This window comes from Siphateles boraxobius, unplaced genomic scaffold (assembly GCF_051911475.1).
Source record: "Siphateles boraxobius isolate OS27281-9 unplaced genomic scaffold, OSU_SipBor_1 56, whole genome shotgun sequence".
In the NCBI taxonomy this organism is placed as follows: Eukaryota; Metazoa; Chordata; class Actinopteri; order Cypriniformes; family Leuciscidae; genus Siphateles; species Siphateles boraxobius.
Window position 1 is genome coordinate 9,972,937 of NW_027509182.1, and position 15,716 is coordinate 9,988,652.

Genomic DNA, 15,716 nt, shown 5'->3' on the forward strand with positions numbered 1-15,716 from the left:
TCCAATCAATTCCCAATCGACATAATCAATTTCTACCCTATGTTTCTTTTTTTTCTCATTCAAGAAGCGTTTCACCTCACACTAGAGGGGGAAAAAAGAGTTGGTAAATCATTTAAAAAGGCTTTAATATTAAATTATGAAATCTAAGGCCTGGTTTCACAGACACAGATTAGATTAGTCTTTAGTTCAATTAGGGCATTTAAGTAGCTTTTATAAATGTGCCTTAAAAACATTACTGCTGTGCATCTTAAGACAAAACAATAGCACTGACATATTTTAAGACAATTCTGTGAAAGTTGCTTTCAGTTAAAACAGCTCAAACATGCATTTTAGTCTGTGACTAGGCTTAAACCTGGTCTGTGAAACCGGCCATTCATGTTTTAACCATGAACTGGAGCACCATATTGACATCTTTTTTTTTTCTGTCTTTAATTATTTTTTATTTTTTATTGAAAACAATGCACCATCATTTTAGAGACAAAAAAAAACACCTGATGCAATGTGAATCAGATCAGTTTGACAAAGTAATGGAACTATTATTGTGTTAGTCAATTTGTGAAATAAGCAACCATGCAGTAGCCTACTTTTAACTTTTAGTTCTAGTCTACAATAATCATTAAACAATTAAATAATAATAATTGTAAGGTCACATATTAATTATGCACATTTATTGTAAATGTCAAATATAAAAGTTACTCAATAGAGTCGGGTTCTTATTTTATTTTAATTTTTTGCTAAATAAAGAGAACAACTGATAAACAACTGATAAAGCTATGTGTTAAAGATTCATTCTCAAATGAGAAAACACAAGACATTAATTTGGAACAAATAATTTGGAATTTCTATACATATTAACAAATAAATAGTCTTATCATACTGGACAAATGATAATTGCTCCAAAACTTGTCATATTGGTTATATTGTTATATTATATTATATTATATTATTGAGAACCAGGAAACAACAAATGGGAATAAAACACCATACACGATGAGAACAGACCAAGAACCAAACAGGTTCATCTATGTATGTATGTATATATATATGGGAGAAAACAATGTGAGAGAAAACAAGGAACAGGTGGGACTAACCAATTAACAAACCAGTAACCATGGGAACAGATGAAATCGTGACGAAACATGGGATGAAACTGAACTCAAATTGGAAAAACACAAACAAGATGAGACACAACCCCCCTTTATTGGAACGCAGTCAACTTGGGCGTGACGTCATTCCAAGCTACGACATCTCTCCTCCGAGGTAACCAGCATTAAATCCAGTACAGACAGGTCAATAAGTTCTGGCTCCAGGACGGGCTGGGGCCTCTGTTAGACAAGCGCATCTACACTGGTTCAGGGTCTATGATGAGCATGACGAGGGCCTGGGACTCGGGGAGGTCTCTGTAAGGACATCCAGGACAGATTTGGGGAGGTTGAGATTCTCCTTCACCTCACCCACTGTGAAGAGGGATCCATTTTGCTGAAGTACCCACTCCATTGACTCACAGAAGGTCCCTGGAGGACCAGCCCCAAGCAGAGGAGATTTTGTATGTGCATTTAATCCAGCATGGAAAAACACTCGGAGGTAGTCGTCTGGGTGATGCACATGTGATCAGGTCTAAAAACTCACATGTTCCTCAAGGGGACGATCCCCCTGAGTGAGGAGGATCTGTAGCTACTGCTGATAGATCCAAATACATCTGTTCTTCTGTCACAACAACGTGGTTGCAAAGACAGAATTAAGGCCAGGATCTATTAACTAAACACAGGAGATGAAATTGAACTCAAAGTAGTAAAAAACAACAACAACAACAAAAAACAAGTCAAGTCAAGTCAAGTCACCTTTATTTATATAGCGCTTTTACAATACAATTTTTTTCAAAGCAGCTTTACAGAGATAACAGGAAAGTAAAGTTGTAATAGTATTGTTAAATTCAAAATTAAATGTTGAATGTCCCCAACTAAGCAAGCCAAAAGCCAATGGCGAATGAAGGTGAAAAAAAGCCGACAGTGGCAAGGAACCAAAACTCCATCAGGTGACAGAATGGAGAAAAAAACCTTGGGAGAACCCAGGCTCCGTCGGGGGGCCAGTCCTCCTTTGGCCAACAAACGAACAGTGTATGATTATGATTTAGGCGGCATAATAGGTCAGAAGTCAGATTGGAACAGAACTTTCACAATATTTATCCAGTTCATCTGGTTAGGGGTCGGAGTCATCACGCCGGTATGGAGATGAGTTTGTTGAGGTGTCCATGAGGACTTCACAGTGTTAATGAGGCTGGCACTTCAGGGATGCGTTGTCGTCGTGTCCATGTGATGGTCCTTCATCAGATCTGGATATGGCCTGGATTCGGCGGACTGCGGTAAACCTCGGGATAAACAGAGAGACTAATATTAGCGTAGACGCCATCCTTCTTATGATGTACAAAGTACATCAGGATTTATGGGAAGTGTTCCCGGTTCCGGCTGATCTAAACTATGCAGCCTAACATTGAAATAATGCAATCTATAATGTGTTATGTGTATGCTAAGCCAAAGAGATGTGTTTTTGGTCTACATTTGAACTCACAGACTGTGTCTGCTTCCCGGACAATGTGAGGAAGATTGTTCCAAAGTTTTGGTGCCAGATAGGAAAATGATCTACCGCCAGCAGTTGATTTTGATATTCTAGGTAATATCAACTGGCCAGAATTCTGAGATCGCAATAGACGTGAAGGACTGTAATGAGTTAAGAGCTCGCTCAAGTACTGCGGAGCTAGACCATTTAGTGCTTTGTAAGTAATCAGCAATATTTTAAAATGTATACGATGTTTAATAGGGAGCCAATGCAGTGTTGACAGAACCGGGCTAATATGGTCTTACTTCCTGGTTCTGATAAGAACTCTAGCGGCTGCGTTTTGGATCAGCTGTAGTTTGTTTATTAAGCGTGCAGGGCAACCACCCAGTAGAGCATTACAATAATCTAGCCTTGATGTCATGAACGCATGAACTAATTTTTTCCGCATTTGTCAATGAGAGCATATGACGTAATTTAGATATATTTTTAAGATGGAAAAATGCGCTTTTACACAAGATGTGATGCATTCAGAGTTACCTGAATGTTTACACATGAGTGCAATGTGGGACTCATATTTATATTTGACATGAGAAATTCAGGTCTCCCCCTAATATTTTGGGAATAAACAAATAAAATGCAAGTATAGATTAAACATTTGTTTAAATGCCCCACAAAAACTGCCTGGTTGAAAGCTGAGAGGTACTGTGTCATAAACTCGTTATTGTGAGGTATACATTTGCAGATGCTACTTACCTGAAGGAGCTTCAATATTTATAAAATGTATAAAATAAATAATGTTTAGTGCAGTATATTTTTTAAATATATAATATCACCTGATCTGTCTGTTCAATTAAACGAGGGGCTGAAGTGGGTGTGACCTTTTGTTTGGGTGTGGAGTAGTCCTTTAATGAAGCAAAGCCACATGTTGAAATAACTTTATATTAAAGGGGTGGTAAAACACATTTTTTCGAAGGCTTGATTGTGTTTGTGGGGTGCATTGTAACATGTGTTCATGCTTCGTTTTTAAAAAATTGCATTATTTTTTATATATTTTACCTTTATTCTACACTGCTCTGTCCCTCCCATAGACAGTAAAAGAAATGGACACAGCGCCCCCCTTGATTTCAACGGAGAAAACTGAAGCCCGATTTGAGCACTCACTTCCTGATGGCTGAGCGACTGCGCAGGCTCAAACTGAGCTTGACGACAGTCTGACAGTTGTAAATCTTCTAGTAGCTGTGCCAAGACAAATCTGAATCACCTAATTCCTCAAAAACGTTGTTGAAATATTTTGTCCGGTTGCTTTTATGGACTCTCCATCTATGGGCTTCTCCCTTGACTTTATGTCTCTATGTCCCCCCGATTGCCTCATAGACAGTAAAAGATTGCCTGCGAGCTTCTCCTCCTGTCTATAGAGTAATTTCTCTATTGTGCGCCAGAAAGTCGCATGGTTATGACGCAATCGTTAGCCTATTTTTACAAAAACGGCTTCTACGGGGCCATAACGTAAGATACAAAGTAATGGAGCCTTTTATACATTGTCGTGTTTCTTTAGAAATAAATAATGGACAAATGAAGTCTTTGGACGCCTCAGATGTAAAGTTATTCGCTGTCAAAGTGACGCCTAAATGAATGGGAGTCAATGGAATGCTAACAGCAGGTGAAGTTCTGCTACAATGGCGGCTCAAATCGTAATTCAAATGGTAATTACAATATTTCTGACATGACTTGAACGCACCAATAGTCATAGTTCATAATGTTTTTGCGATCTACTGATACTTGCAGGAAATGGACACAGGAACATTTTATGGGCGAAAGGAACATGATTAGGGTCATTTTTTTCTGAGTGTGAGGACAGTGAGCTTGAGGTGCGTCAGGAAGAGTGGGTCTCTGAATCAGGTTTGAGATACAGTAAGGAGGTCTGGGGTCAGTTGGGGGTCAGTTAGGGGTCAGTCTGAAAAGTAATGTGTGTGTGTGTGTGTGTGTGTGTGTGTGTGTGTGTGTGTGTGTGTGTGTGTGTGTGTGTGTGTGTGTGTGTGTATGTGTGTGTGTGCCTTTGTTTATATTACATTGCGGGGACCAAATGTCCCCACAAAGATAGTAAAACCTGAGATCACCTACATTGTGTGGACCACCCAGCAGTCCCCACGAGGGAAATGGTTTAATTTTGAACATTTAAAAATGCATGAAGTTTTCTGTGATGGGTAGGTTTAGGGGTAGGATTAGTGTAAGTATAAAAAACATGTGTGTGTGTGTGTGTGTGTGTGTGTGTGTGTGTGTGTGTGTGTGTGTGTGTGTAGTGGTTGTTTGGTGTAAATGTTTATACTGTATGAATTTGAACATTTATACATGAGCTGTTATGAGGTGTTAGTTGTAATTAATAGTAGTTTTTTGTTGATTGTTTGATTTTTGTGATTGGTTGAAACCATTTGTGATTGATGTTTGTCAAAATAAAACTTTTTCTAAACCACATATTGGTTATTTTCCCTATTCCACCTATAAAACACATTTTATGATGGATATATTATCAGGGACCCCCAAGCTCCCAAAAAATTGTGTGAAAGATTTTTTTCCCCAAAAAATAAAAAGTCATGCCATAGAGGGTATAACTTATTTAACTACAATAAGTTAAACTTCTATAACTTTAACTTTGCAAGAAAGTTGTAGGGCTATACTTTTATTTATTAGTGCTGCCAGTTATCAGAAATTATTCAAATTAAGCCTATATCCTACTGACCAGTTGTAGAAACCAGCTTCAAATTAAGCTGGTTTGGTGTGACCATGTTCCAAAACGCAGATCGAGCTGGTCATGCTGGTTTACAAGCTGGTCTAACTGGGTTTTCCACGAAGGACGCGTGGAATGCACTCGAATATCACAGAACAGTTCGTGTTTCCTCCACCCTACAGTAGGCTACAAATGGACCAATAACAAAATACACCTGACTTCCCGCTGGATCTCGCGATCGCGGCTCTAGAAAAGCCATTGAGTGCGTTTATAAATTGGGTCATTCCTATGGGTTTGGCGAACAGGCTTCCAGGACAGCCGCAGCATCACGCAGCATCACGCAACAATGAGTGACTCAGTCATTTCATTCGCCAAGGACTTTTTAGCAGGTGGAATCGCCGCCGCGATCTCTGAGACTGCTGTTGCGCCCATAGAAAGAGTCAAGCTGCTCCTTCAGGTACGCTTTATTACGAAGTAGCTACCATATACACACGGAATATGTAGGCTATCAAATTCTAAATTAGAGGAAAATATATTTTTCACACATTTGTCCATCTTGGTTAATAGTAGGGGGAGACCGGGCACAGTTGCAACACTTTTTGCATTTGGCTCTGTTACTCAGAGACGGTCTGGATTAGACAAACCAATTGTTTATAGAATAAACTTACATCTGTATGTTAATAGTCTAAACCATTTAAAGTTAATTACAGAATCTACATGTTTCACAATTTGTATTTGAATGCAAGGAGTCAGATGTTGCGGGGACAGTTGCAACATTGTTTGGGGATGGTTGCAACATGTTACAAATACAATATATTAAAATATATGTCAGTGTTAGCAAAATTATTATTATCAAAAATGTAAGTTATAATAATATTACAGTGTTATTTATTCATCAACTTTGATTAGATGGAAATTATTGTTTGTCTAGATGAGTAGGCCGTATGTGCAGATGTCAAATATTCAAATTGATATAAAATACAGCAGGCTTTTAGTGATATAGGAAGAATGGAACAATTTGTAAGGCAATTTACTTTTATTTAGACTATTGTCATGTAAAACATTTTTTTAACTATATTTTACATTATATATATATATATATATATATATATATATATATATATATATATATATATATATATATATATACAACTTATGAAAAAATGTTAAAAATACTGCTATGTGGTCTGTTTTTATGCATTGTAAGGGGACTGTTGCAACCCCGTTCCTGTCAGCCATGATAAAACCTCTTGTGCTAGCTAAACAATTGACCTTGATACATGCTAATCATACTAGCTTAAAGTTAACATATCACTCATTTAAACCATATAAGTTTGAACTGAATCACAAAAACAGTTACAACAGTTTAACAAAAACAAAGCTCAAGAAAAAAAATACTTTCATACTCTAAAAACAGTTTTTCTTCAATAAATCCTGGAGAAGCTCAGCAATCTCCTTGATTTTTCTCTGCAAGGGGGAGCATCCAATTGAGCATGTGCAGTGTGAGTGTCATTACTCTAGCTTGTTTCTGTTTGGAGAAAAATGACATGTTGCAACCATCCCCTGTTGCAACTGTCTCCGGTCTCCCCTAGGATATTCATTTATGAATATGGCTTGTCCATTATAAGATCATGTTCTTAATGGTTTAGTAGCCTACTACATAACTTTATCTTTATAAATGGCCTATAATAAAAAAATATATTGGACCAATGACGATTCTGAAATTAGATTCGCCTGGACTGGAGCCAAAACTGTTGCAATGCACGCACATCTGACACAAACTGCGCGAAATATTTCAGAGCTGTTGTTAATGTTAGGATATTTCAGCAAACAGTTTGCTTAATAATTTTAACAGCATTAAGTTAAAATGAACTTTATCATTTAACATGCGTTGTGCTTGTGCATTGTAGACGTTTTCTTGATTTAAAGTACTTTTGTGAAAATAGTAGGCTATTATATTTCTAAATATTTTTTCCATAAAGTGTTAATGATTAAAAAATTTATTTTAGTAAGATACATTATCTGTGACTAAATAGTTCTGGGTATTTTTCCAAGCTATGAACAAATTATTTTGTCAGTAACATCTAAAATCTACTTTTTGGAAAAGAAAGAAAAAAAGAAAGAAAGAAAATCCAAAACCATGTAACGCTGAGTTTGGCTAATAGAATACATACTTGATTAAGGGTTTTATGTAAGATTATTTTTGTGTTTTGGGAATTGTAGTATATAGCATATAGCAAATATAGGCATCCCCTGATTATAGAATGCCCATATGCCTCATTTCAGACGCGACCAAAAGTGCAATAATAAATCAATCAGAAGTTAATCAGAGCTATAGAAATGCATCTTTATATTTATAAATAGGCTAAAGCTTAATATTACGGGAGTATATAAACTACATATTACGTTATTACATTATTCCCACTCTGCTACAATGACAGCGAGCAGCAGCATCACACAACAAAACAGATTATAATCAAACCGATCTATTTTTGTCGACTTGCTCAGTTTCCACTGGTGTAAGATCTTTCAAGATCAGCCTCTATGTAATTCAACTCTTGGTTTAACCTGTCCTGCATTGGCCGTAGCTCCCATGCTACTGAAAACGATCTAAAAATCATAATTTGGAGGGAAAAAGTTGCAAACAGGTATTGACATATTGTGTTGACTGACTGACAACTTGCCTTGCAACTGGCGACAAGATCGTGCAGACAATTATAATTCTTTAAATGTTGTGCTGCTATTTAATTGTTTGAAAAACTGTGCCATTTTCTTACAGATCCAGCATTCCAGCAAGCAAATCGCAGTAGACAAGCAATACAAAGGTATTGTAGACTGTTTAGTACGTATTCCCAAGGAGCAGGGCTTCCTGTCCTTCTGGAGAGGCAACTCGGCCAATGTCATTAGGTACTTCCTAACTCAGGCTCTCAACTTTGCTTTCAAGGATAAGTATAAGAAGATTTTCCTGGATGGCGTTGACAGTCGTACTCAGTTTTGGAGGTACTTCGCTGGTAACCTGGCCTCTGGTGGAGCAGCTGGAGCCACGTCTCTGTGCCTCGTCTACCCGCTCGACTTTGCCAGAACCCGTTTGGCTGCTGATATCGGAAAGACTTGTGCGGAGAGAGAATTCACAGGCCTCGCAAACTGTTTAGGAAAGATCTTCAAGTCTGATGGTGTGAAGGGCTTGTATCAGGGCTTCAACGTGTCTGTGCAAGGCATCATCATCTATAGGGCGGCATACTTCGGCATATATGACACTGCAAAAGGTAGCTTTTCAGGACTAGAATCTGCCACTATCAGGGGTTTAGGGCTGGACGATAATCAGGATTGTTTTACTCGAATTATAATTGTGATTATTAATCATTTTTCATTTGAGAAATGGTAACACTTTATTTTACAGTGTCATTGTTACATATGTTACATCATGTTACTAATACTATAAATTAAGTAGAATTACATGCAACTAACCCTAAACCAAACCAAACCCTAATCCTAACAGTATTAATAGTAAGTACATGTAGTTAATTAATATTACTCAATACTTCAATACTTAAATTATAATTAGAGTGTAACAAATACACTTTAAAATAAAGTGTAACCGTTTATTTTAAAGTGTCCTTGTTACAGTGTAGTTATACATTTAAGTACTGAGTAATATTAATTTACTACATGTACTTAGGGTTAGGAATAGGGTTTGGTTTAGGATTGGTTGAATGTAGTTATACATATTTTAGAGTTATTACTTCAGTAATTACATGTATGTAACATGTGTAACAAGGACATTCTAAAATAAAGCGTTACCTTGCAGTATTTATTATAAAGTATTTATCCATGCACATCATTATTTTTTTCAAAGAATTCATGTGACCTCATAATCTTAACTCAAATTTTACTCAGAGTATTTTCCCCTCCAAGTTGCAGCGACATCTCTTTTCTTCTGATATTTACTGGCTCGAGGGCGGGCAACCTGTCACTCACATGAGATCAACCAAATCAACTCTGTAACCAATTTGTTCATTATGTCCTCAAACCAGGAGCCTGCAACATTTGCAAAACAAAGCGTAAAGAGGGTGGCACACTGAACGAGTAGCACCACGTCTTTTATAAAAAAAATTATAATTTTTTTATTTCAAAGACAAATGCAATTGTTAGTACAAAGATTGTATTTTTTTACAGCACCACGTCTTTAAAATATGAGTAGATGTGTATGTACTACTGGTGGCAACATTCTGCATCTGTCACGACATCCAACTAAGACTCTCGAGGCTAACTGTCACCGTCCCGCCATTATTTATTTAGAACAATAATATCTTAGTAAAAACCTAAAGTAATATTGACAAACTATATATCATTACAAAGCTTACAATCTTTTCAATGTTTTCTAAAATAAATTACAGAGGAGCAGTAATTTATCAATTTGCAACAAGTAAATTTCATATTAATTAGGCGTGTTTAGGCCTTTATTTTGAAATAGCAGTAAACATGAAAAATCATGAAAGATTGGTAGAAAACTCAGTTTGTTTTCATGCTAAGAGTTCAAAAGATAACACCAATTCAATTTTATGAGAAAAAAAGGTCTGAAAATGTTTTAAATATAAAGAAAAATATTACGGATTCTCGATTTGTGATGTGGCAGCGAGCGATACCACAAATATGTGCTCTTTTTATGCATTTATTAGAGGTTGAATTCAAATCAAATACTGCCAAACTACCCATACTACTTCTGAATAGGATGTCTACTTCATGTATTTCCATAATGTTCATACAATTTATGGTTCAGATCACTAAAAACATATGAAAATGGAGGTGCCCTTATATGGTCAGTAAGGAAGCTTGGCTGTCCATCTAGTGAAAAAGTTTGGTACTGCGCTCAAAGAAAATCTTACTGAAAGCTTATTTTTTGAGATATCAACCTAAAATTTGGAACACAACTTGTTCAGATTTTTGGCTTTCATTTTCTTGAACAGGTGGACAGTTAAAGGGTCCCCCACCACACCAATGTACTGGTGAGGGCCCTGTTGAGGGCCCCAACAGCACCCAAATCCTAGGACAAAAAAACAAACAAAACAAATAAAATAAATAAAAATTTGTTACAAATAATATTTTGGAAAACAATAGGGCCCTTCACACTTTCAGTTCTTGGGCCCCACAGCTCTACACTCAGGGCCATAATCACCATAGAGGTCCCTGAGGTCCAGACATCTGTATATAATAAAGGTTGTGAAATAATTGCCTAAATTAACTCTACTTTAGGGCTGTAAGGATATTGCACAACACCGAGATAACCAACCTTCTCATCTGAGCTGTCAGCAGTCTGTCACCACTCGTCAATGTCAAAATGTTTGAGATGATCAATCAGATTAAAGATTTATGTTCACAGAAATCACAGAAAGATTTGTGTTCACAGAGTGCGATGAAACATTTAATATTTGACCGCTGTTTTACGATAGAAATGTAATCAGTGATGCAAACTAATACAAGTTTGTTTAATTTAGCCATTTTGAGTTGAGAATATACAATTTATGTGATTCATGTAATTTAATTTGTAAAGGTCAATGTGATGAGACAATAAATAAAATAGTAATAAAATAGTAATATTGTAACAGTTAAGTAAAGAAAGCTATAACATGTAAAATGTAAAATGATGTTGATCATTTTCTGCTTTAGCCAAAAATATACTTTAATTAATGTTTTCAAACTAAAACACTTCATGTGAAGTGAGATCCTTCATACTGTGTTTAAACCAAGCATGATGCATCAAATATTCGTAATAATCCGCCTTTCCACACTGAATCAGAGCAGTTATTGTTCAACACTTCTACATGGGGTTGGGACAGTTTTGTTGGGACAACCTTTTTTCTGGTCCAGTTAAAGGGATAGTTCACCCAAAAATGAAAATTCTGTCAGTAATTACTCTCCCTCATGTTGTTCAACCCCGTAAGACCTTTGTTCATCTTCGGAACACCAATTAAGATATTTTTGATTAAATCTGAGAGCTGGATCACTCCTCCATAGGGTTCTTAAGGGATTGAAACTTGGCGGCCTTGAAAGGTTATTAAAGACATCCTTAAAATAGTCCAAATGATTACAGTGGCTCAATCCTAAATTTATCAAGCGATGAGAATATTTTTTGTGCGCAAAACCCCCCCAAAATAACGACTTTATTTCAACTATTCATTTCCTTCTCTCTGAGCCTCGAGTTAATTCACTAGTGTAATAGCGCAGCGCTTCTGTGTTGTACGTCACACGCAGGCTCCCTATTGGCCGATGCTGGTCGTGTGTGATGCGTGTGACGTACAACACAGAAACACTACGCTGTTACACTAATGAACTGACTCGAGGCCCACAGAGAAGGAAATTAATAGTTGAAATAAAGTTGTTATTTTTGGGGGGTTTTGCGCACAAAACGTATTCTCGTGGTTTGATAAAAGATTGAGCCACTGTAGTCACTTGGACTATTTTAACGATGTCTTTAATAACTTTTCAGGGAATGATGGAGTGGAGGAATGATCCAGTTCTCAGATTTAATCAAAAATATCTTAATTTGTGTTCCGAAGATGAACAAAGGTCTTACGGGGTTGGAACAACATGAGGGTGAGTAATTACTGACAGAATATTCATTTTTGGGTGAACTATCCCTTTAATAGACTTGCACTTTCACAACTCCTGCTTAGCTGTTGGTCTTAAATTGTTAACCCTTATTGGGCAACGGCATCCATTTTGGTATTTGTTTGTGTGTGTTTTCCAGGCATGCTGCCCGACCCTCAGAACACTCATATTGTGGTCAGCTGGATGATCGCTCACACAGTCACTGCATCCGCTGGGTTCATCTCGTATCCCTTCGACACGGTACGCCGTTGCATGATGATGCAGTCTGGACGAAAAGGAGGTAATATCCAAAAAACGTTTTCCTCCCATGTTCCATCCAGAATCGGTGTTTGTTTGGTTATGTTCAGTCTTTAATGTCATGAGTGTTTAATTCTTTTATTTTAGCTGATATAATGTACAGCGGCTCGCTGGACTGCTGGAGGAAGACTGCGAGTGATGAAGGTGTCAAGGCCTTCTTCAAGGGTGCCTGGTCTAATGTTCTCAGAAGCATGGGTGGATCCTTCGTCCTGGTGCTGTATGACGAGCTCAAGAAGAACATGTAACACTTCACAGAGTTACACTATTCGAAGAAAAAGCGTTCAAACCTGTGTATTATGTGAATGCTTTACTCGTGAGGCTGGACTACATTCTTAAAAATAAAGGTTCTTTATTTTTATGAATACGAATCACATAAACTAAAGGGTCCATTCCCTTGTTCCATTAAGATTTATAAAACATTTTCTGGGCCCATAACGATCTCAGGGGACTTTACTGTACACCGTCCCCTTTCCCCCGTGCTCCCTTTGAAATAAAATACTAAATACTCTCCAGCCTTTGCTGAGGACTTTACAGAACTGTTATCAACAATTATCTCAGAGTTTGACTGCTGTGCTATTGCTGGGGATTTTAATATTCACATAGATAATGCAGAAACCAATATGGCAAAAGAAATCATAACTGTTTTAAATACTTTGATCTGATTCAACATGTACACGGACCCACACACAATCGTGGACACACTCTAGATTTACTTATCAGTAAGGGTCTAAACATTTCATCAATTATTATTAAGGATGTAGCACTGTCTGATCATAACTCTATTCACTTTGATATATTGATCTCTCCTACTATTGAAGCTAGATCTGTGTCTGTCAAGAAGAGATGTTTTTTATGTGCTGTTTATGAAGGCCATATCTTTAACACCAAGAATATCTGCGGACTCTGTTGATGTTCTCCTTGAGTCCTTTAACTCAAAAGTACAGAGAATAATAGATGATATTGCTCCTGTGAAAGTCAAGAAGAAAAGTGGCAGACAAAAAACGCCTTGGAGAAACTCAACAGCAGTGCAAAATATGAAAAGACAATGCAGAAAAGCAGAGCGCATGTGGCGGAGGACAAAACTTGTAGTCCATTATAACATCTATAAAGACAGCCTCCATGCTTTCAATGTGGAACTACTCGTAGGCAAAGCTAGACAGACTTTCTTCTTAAATATTATAAACAGAAACATAAACAACACACGCACTCTTTTTGCTACTGTAGAAAGTCTAGCAAACCCCCCAAGCCAGATTCCCAGTGAAATGCTCTCAGAGAGCAAGTGCAGTGAGTTTGCTTCTTTCTTCTCTGAGAAAATCAATAATATCAGAAAGGCGATCAGCATTTCCTCGTGTGGCACTGAGGTCAGACAGGTCAGACCACATCCTCAGAAAGTTACTGTGTTTGATTTTGAAGAAATTAATGGTAAAATATTGGAAGAAACAGTATAGTACCATAAAAGATCAACCTGCGCTCTTGACACAATCCCCACCTCCTTGTTAGACTGTTTAGAAGCAGATCTCCTAGAAGTGATAAACTCCTCACTTCTCTCTGGGACTTTTCCAAACTCCCTTAAAACTGCAGTTATCAAGCCCCTCCTGAAAAAGAGCAATCTGGACAGCAACATATTGAGCAATTACAGACCAATCTCAAATCTTCCTTTCATAGGCAAGATCATTGGAAAAAGTTGTCTTCAGCTGAACAAATTCTTAATCTCAAATGGATACTTTGACAATTTTCAATCTGGTTTCCGATCACAGCACAGAGACATACTGAATACATTTAAATGAATTCATTTAAATACTGATACAGGCAAATTATCAGTGCTGGTACTACTCGACTTGACACTGTCGATCATTACATACTTCTTGACAGGCTGGAAAACTGGGCCGGGGTTTCTGGGATAGTCCTAAAATGGTTCAGGTCATACTTAGGAGGGAGAGGTTATTATGTGACTATTGCACCACTCCTGAACCCAACCTGTACATGCTCCCAATGAGCCAAATAATGAGAAAGAACCAAATCTCTAACCACAGCCATGCAGACGACACACAGCTCTACTTAGCCTTGTCGCCTAATGATTACAGCCCCATTGACTCCCTGTGCCAATGCATTGATGAAGTGTTGGATGTGCCAAAACCTTCTTCAGTTAAACTAAGACAAAACTGAAGTCAGTGCATTTGGAAACAAAGATGAAGTTCAAAGATGACTTTTTGTTCCACAGGAGTTTAAATATGAGGAAACACAAAGGCCAAATTCCCTTAATCATCAATCACAATGAGTAAAACCAAAGACTATGGTTCTGATGTGCAGCAAATGGACGATGTCCACCGTCAGGGCAATAATTAAGAAGTTCCAATCAACTAGACATGTTATGAATCTGCCAGGAAGAGGACGTGTGTCTCTATTCTTTTAATGCACGGTGAGGAGGAGAGTTTGAATGGCCAAAGACTCTTCAAGGATCACAGATGGAGAATTGCAGAGATTACTTGAGTCTTGGGGTCAGAAAGCCTAAAAAAAGATATCAAACAACCCCTACATCCCCACATGTTGTTTGGGAGGGTTTCAAGAAAAATCCTCCTCGCTCATCCAAAAACAAACTCCAGCATATTCAGTTGTCAGACATGACTGGAACTTCAATAGGGACAGGATTCTGTGGTCAGATGAAACAAACAAAAAAAAGAGCTTTTGGCAGCAAACACACCAGATGGGTTTAGTGCAAATAGGGATAAAAAGTACCCCACACCCGTGGTTAAATACACTGCTGGAACTTTAATGTTATGGGCCTATTTTTTTGCTGGAGGTCCTTGACATCTTGTTCATATACATGGAATCATTGATTCTATAAAAATCATTTTGATAAAAAAATAAAAACCTGACGGCGTCTGCTTTTTTTATTTAATTAATTTTATTTTTTTTTTATTAAAAATTTATTTCATAATGTGATTTATGCCACACTTTCAATTCATTTACTTAAATGAAAGGTTTGATTTTTGTGAATTGTTTTAATGAAAGATCAAAAGGATAAACTGCAGATTTATTTTTACAGCCATCTTTGATCATATTTACCAGGGGTGCCAATTATTCTGACCACAACTCTAGCAAGCTAATAGTAAGAATCAGGGTTATTATAGTTAACTAAAACCATAAAAAAATAAAATAAGCATATTTTATAATTTTATTTTTATTTCAGCGAGTTGCCAAAGCAACATTTATCAATTTAATGCAGTTTAGCTTGAGGTAACATAACAAAAATTTAAATAAAAATGAATAAAAACTATATAGACTGACTTAAAAAAATAATAAAATGGACAAAAGCAACAAAATTACTATAACTCTAACTGAAATGAAAAAATAAAAAAAAATAACAGAATCTAAATTTTTAATAAATTAAGAATTGTATTATTTGTATTTCTGCAATAATAAGTGTAATTGGTATGGTATTCAAATTCTCCGTATATGAATATGTGACCCTACTATATTCCAAGATATGCAATTACAAGTGAACTCATTGAATACTATATTCCACAGT

General features: G+C 36.9%; 1 protein-coding gene across 1 annotated transcript; it reads left to right on the forward strand.

Moving 5' to 3' along the window:
* The first annotated feature begins 5,454 nt into the window (after positions 1-5,454).
* LOC143715061 (ADP/ATP translocase 3) lies at positions 5,455-15,058 on the forward strand. Its single transcript, XM_077206666.1, has 4 exons — positions 5,455-5,738; positions 8,061-8,547; positions 12,030-12,170; positions 12,275-15,058. Exons 1-4 carry the CDS (start codon positions 5,628-5,630, stop codon positions 12,430-12,432), a joined length of 897 nt encoding a protein of 298 aa, XP_077062781.1. The 5' UTR covers positions 5,455-5,627; the 3' UTR covers positions 12,433-15,058.
* The last annotated feature ends 658 nt before the right edge of the window (positions 15,059-15,716 follow it).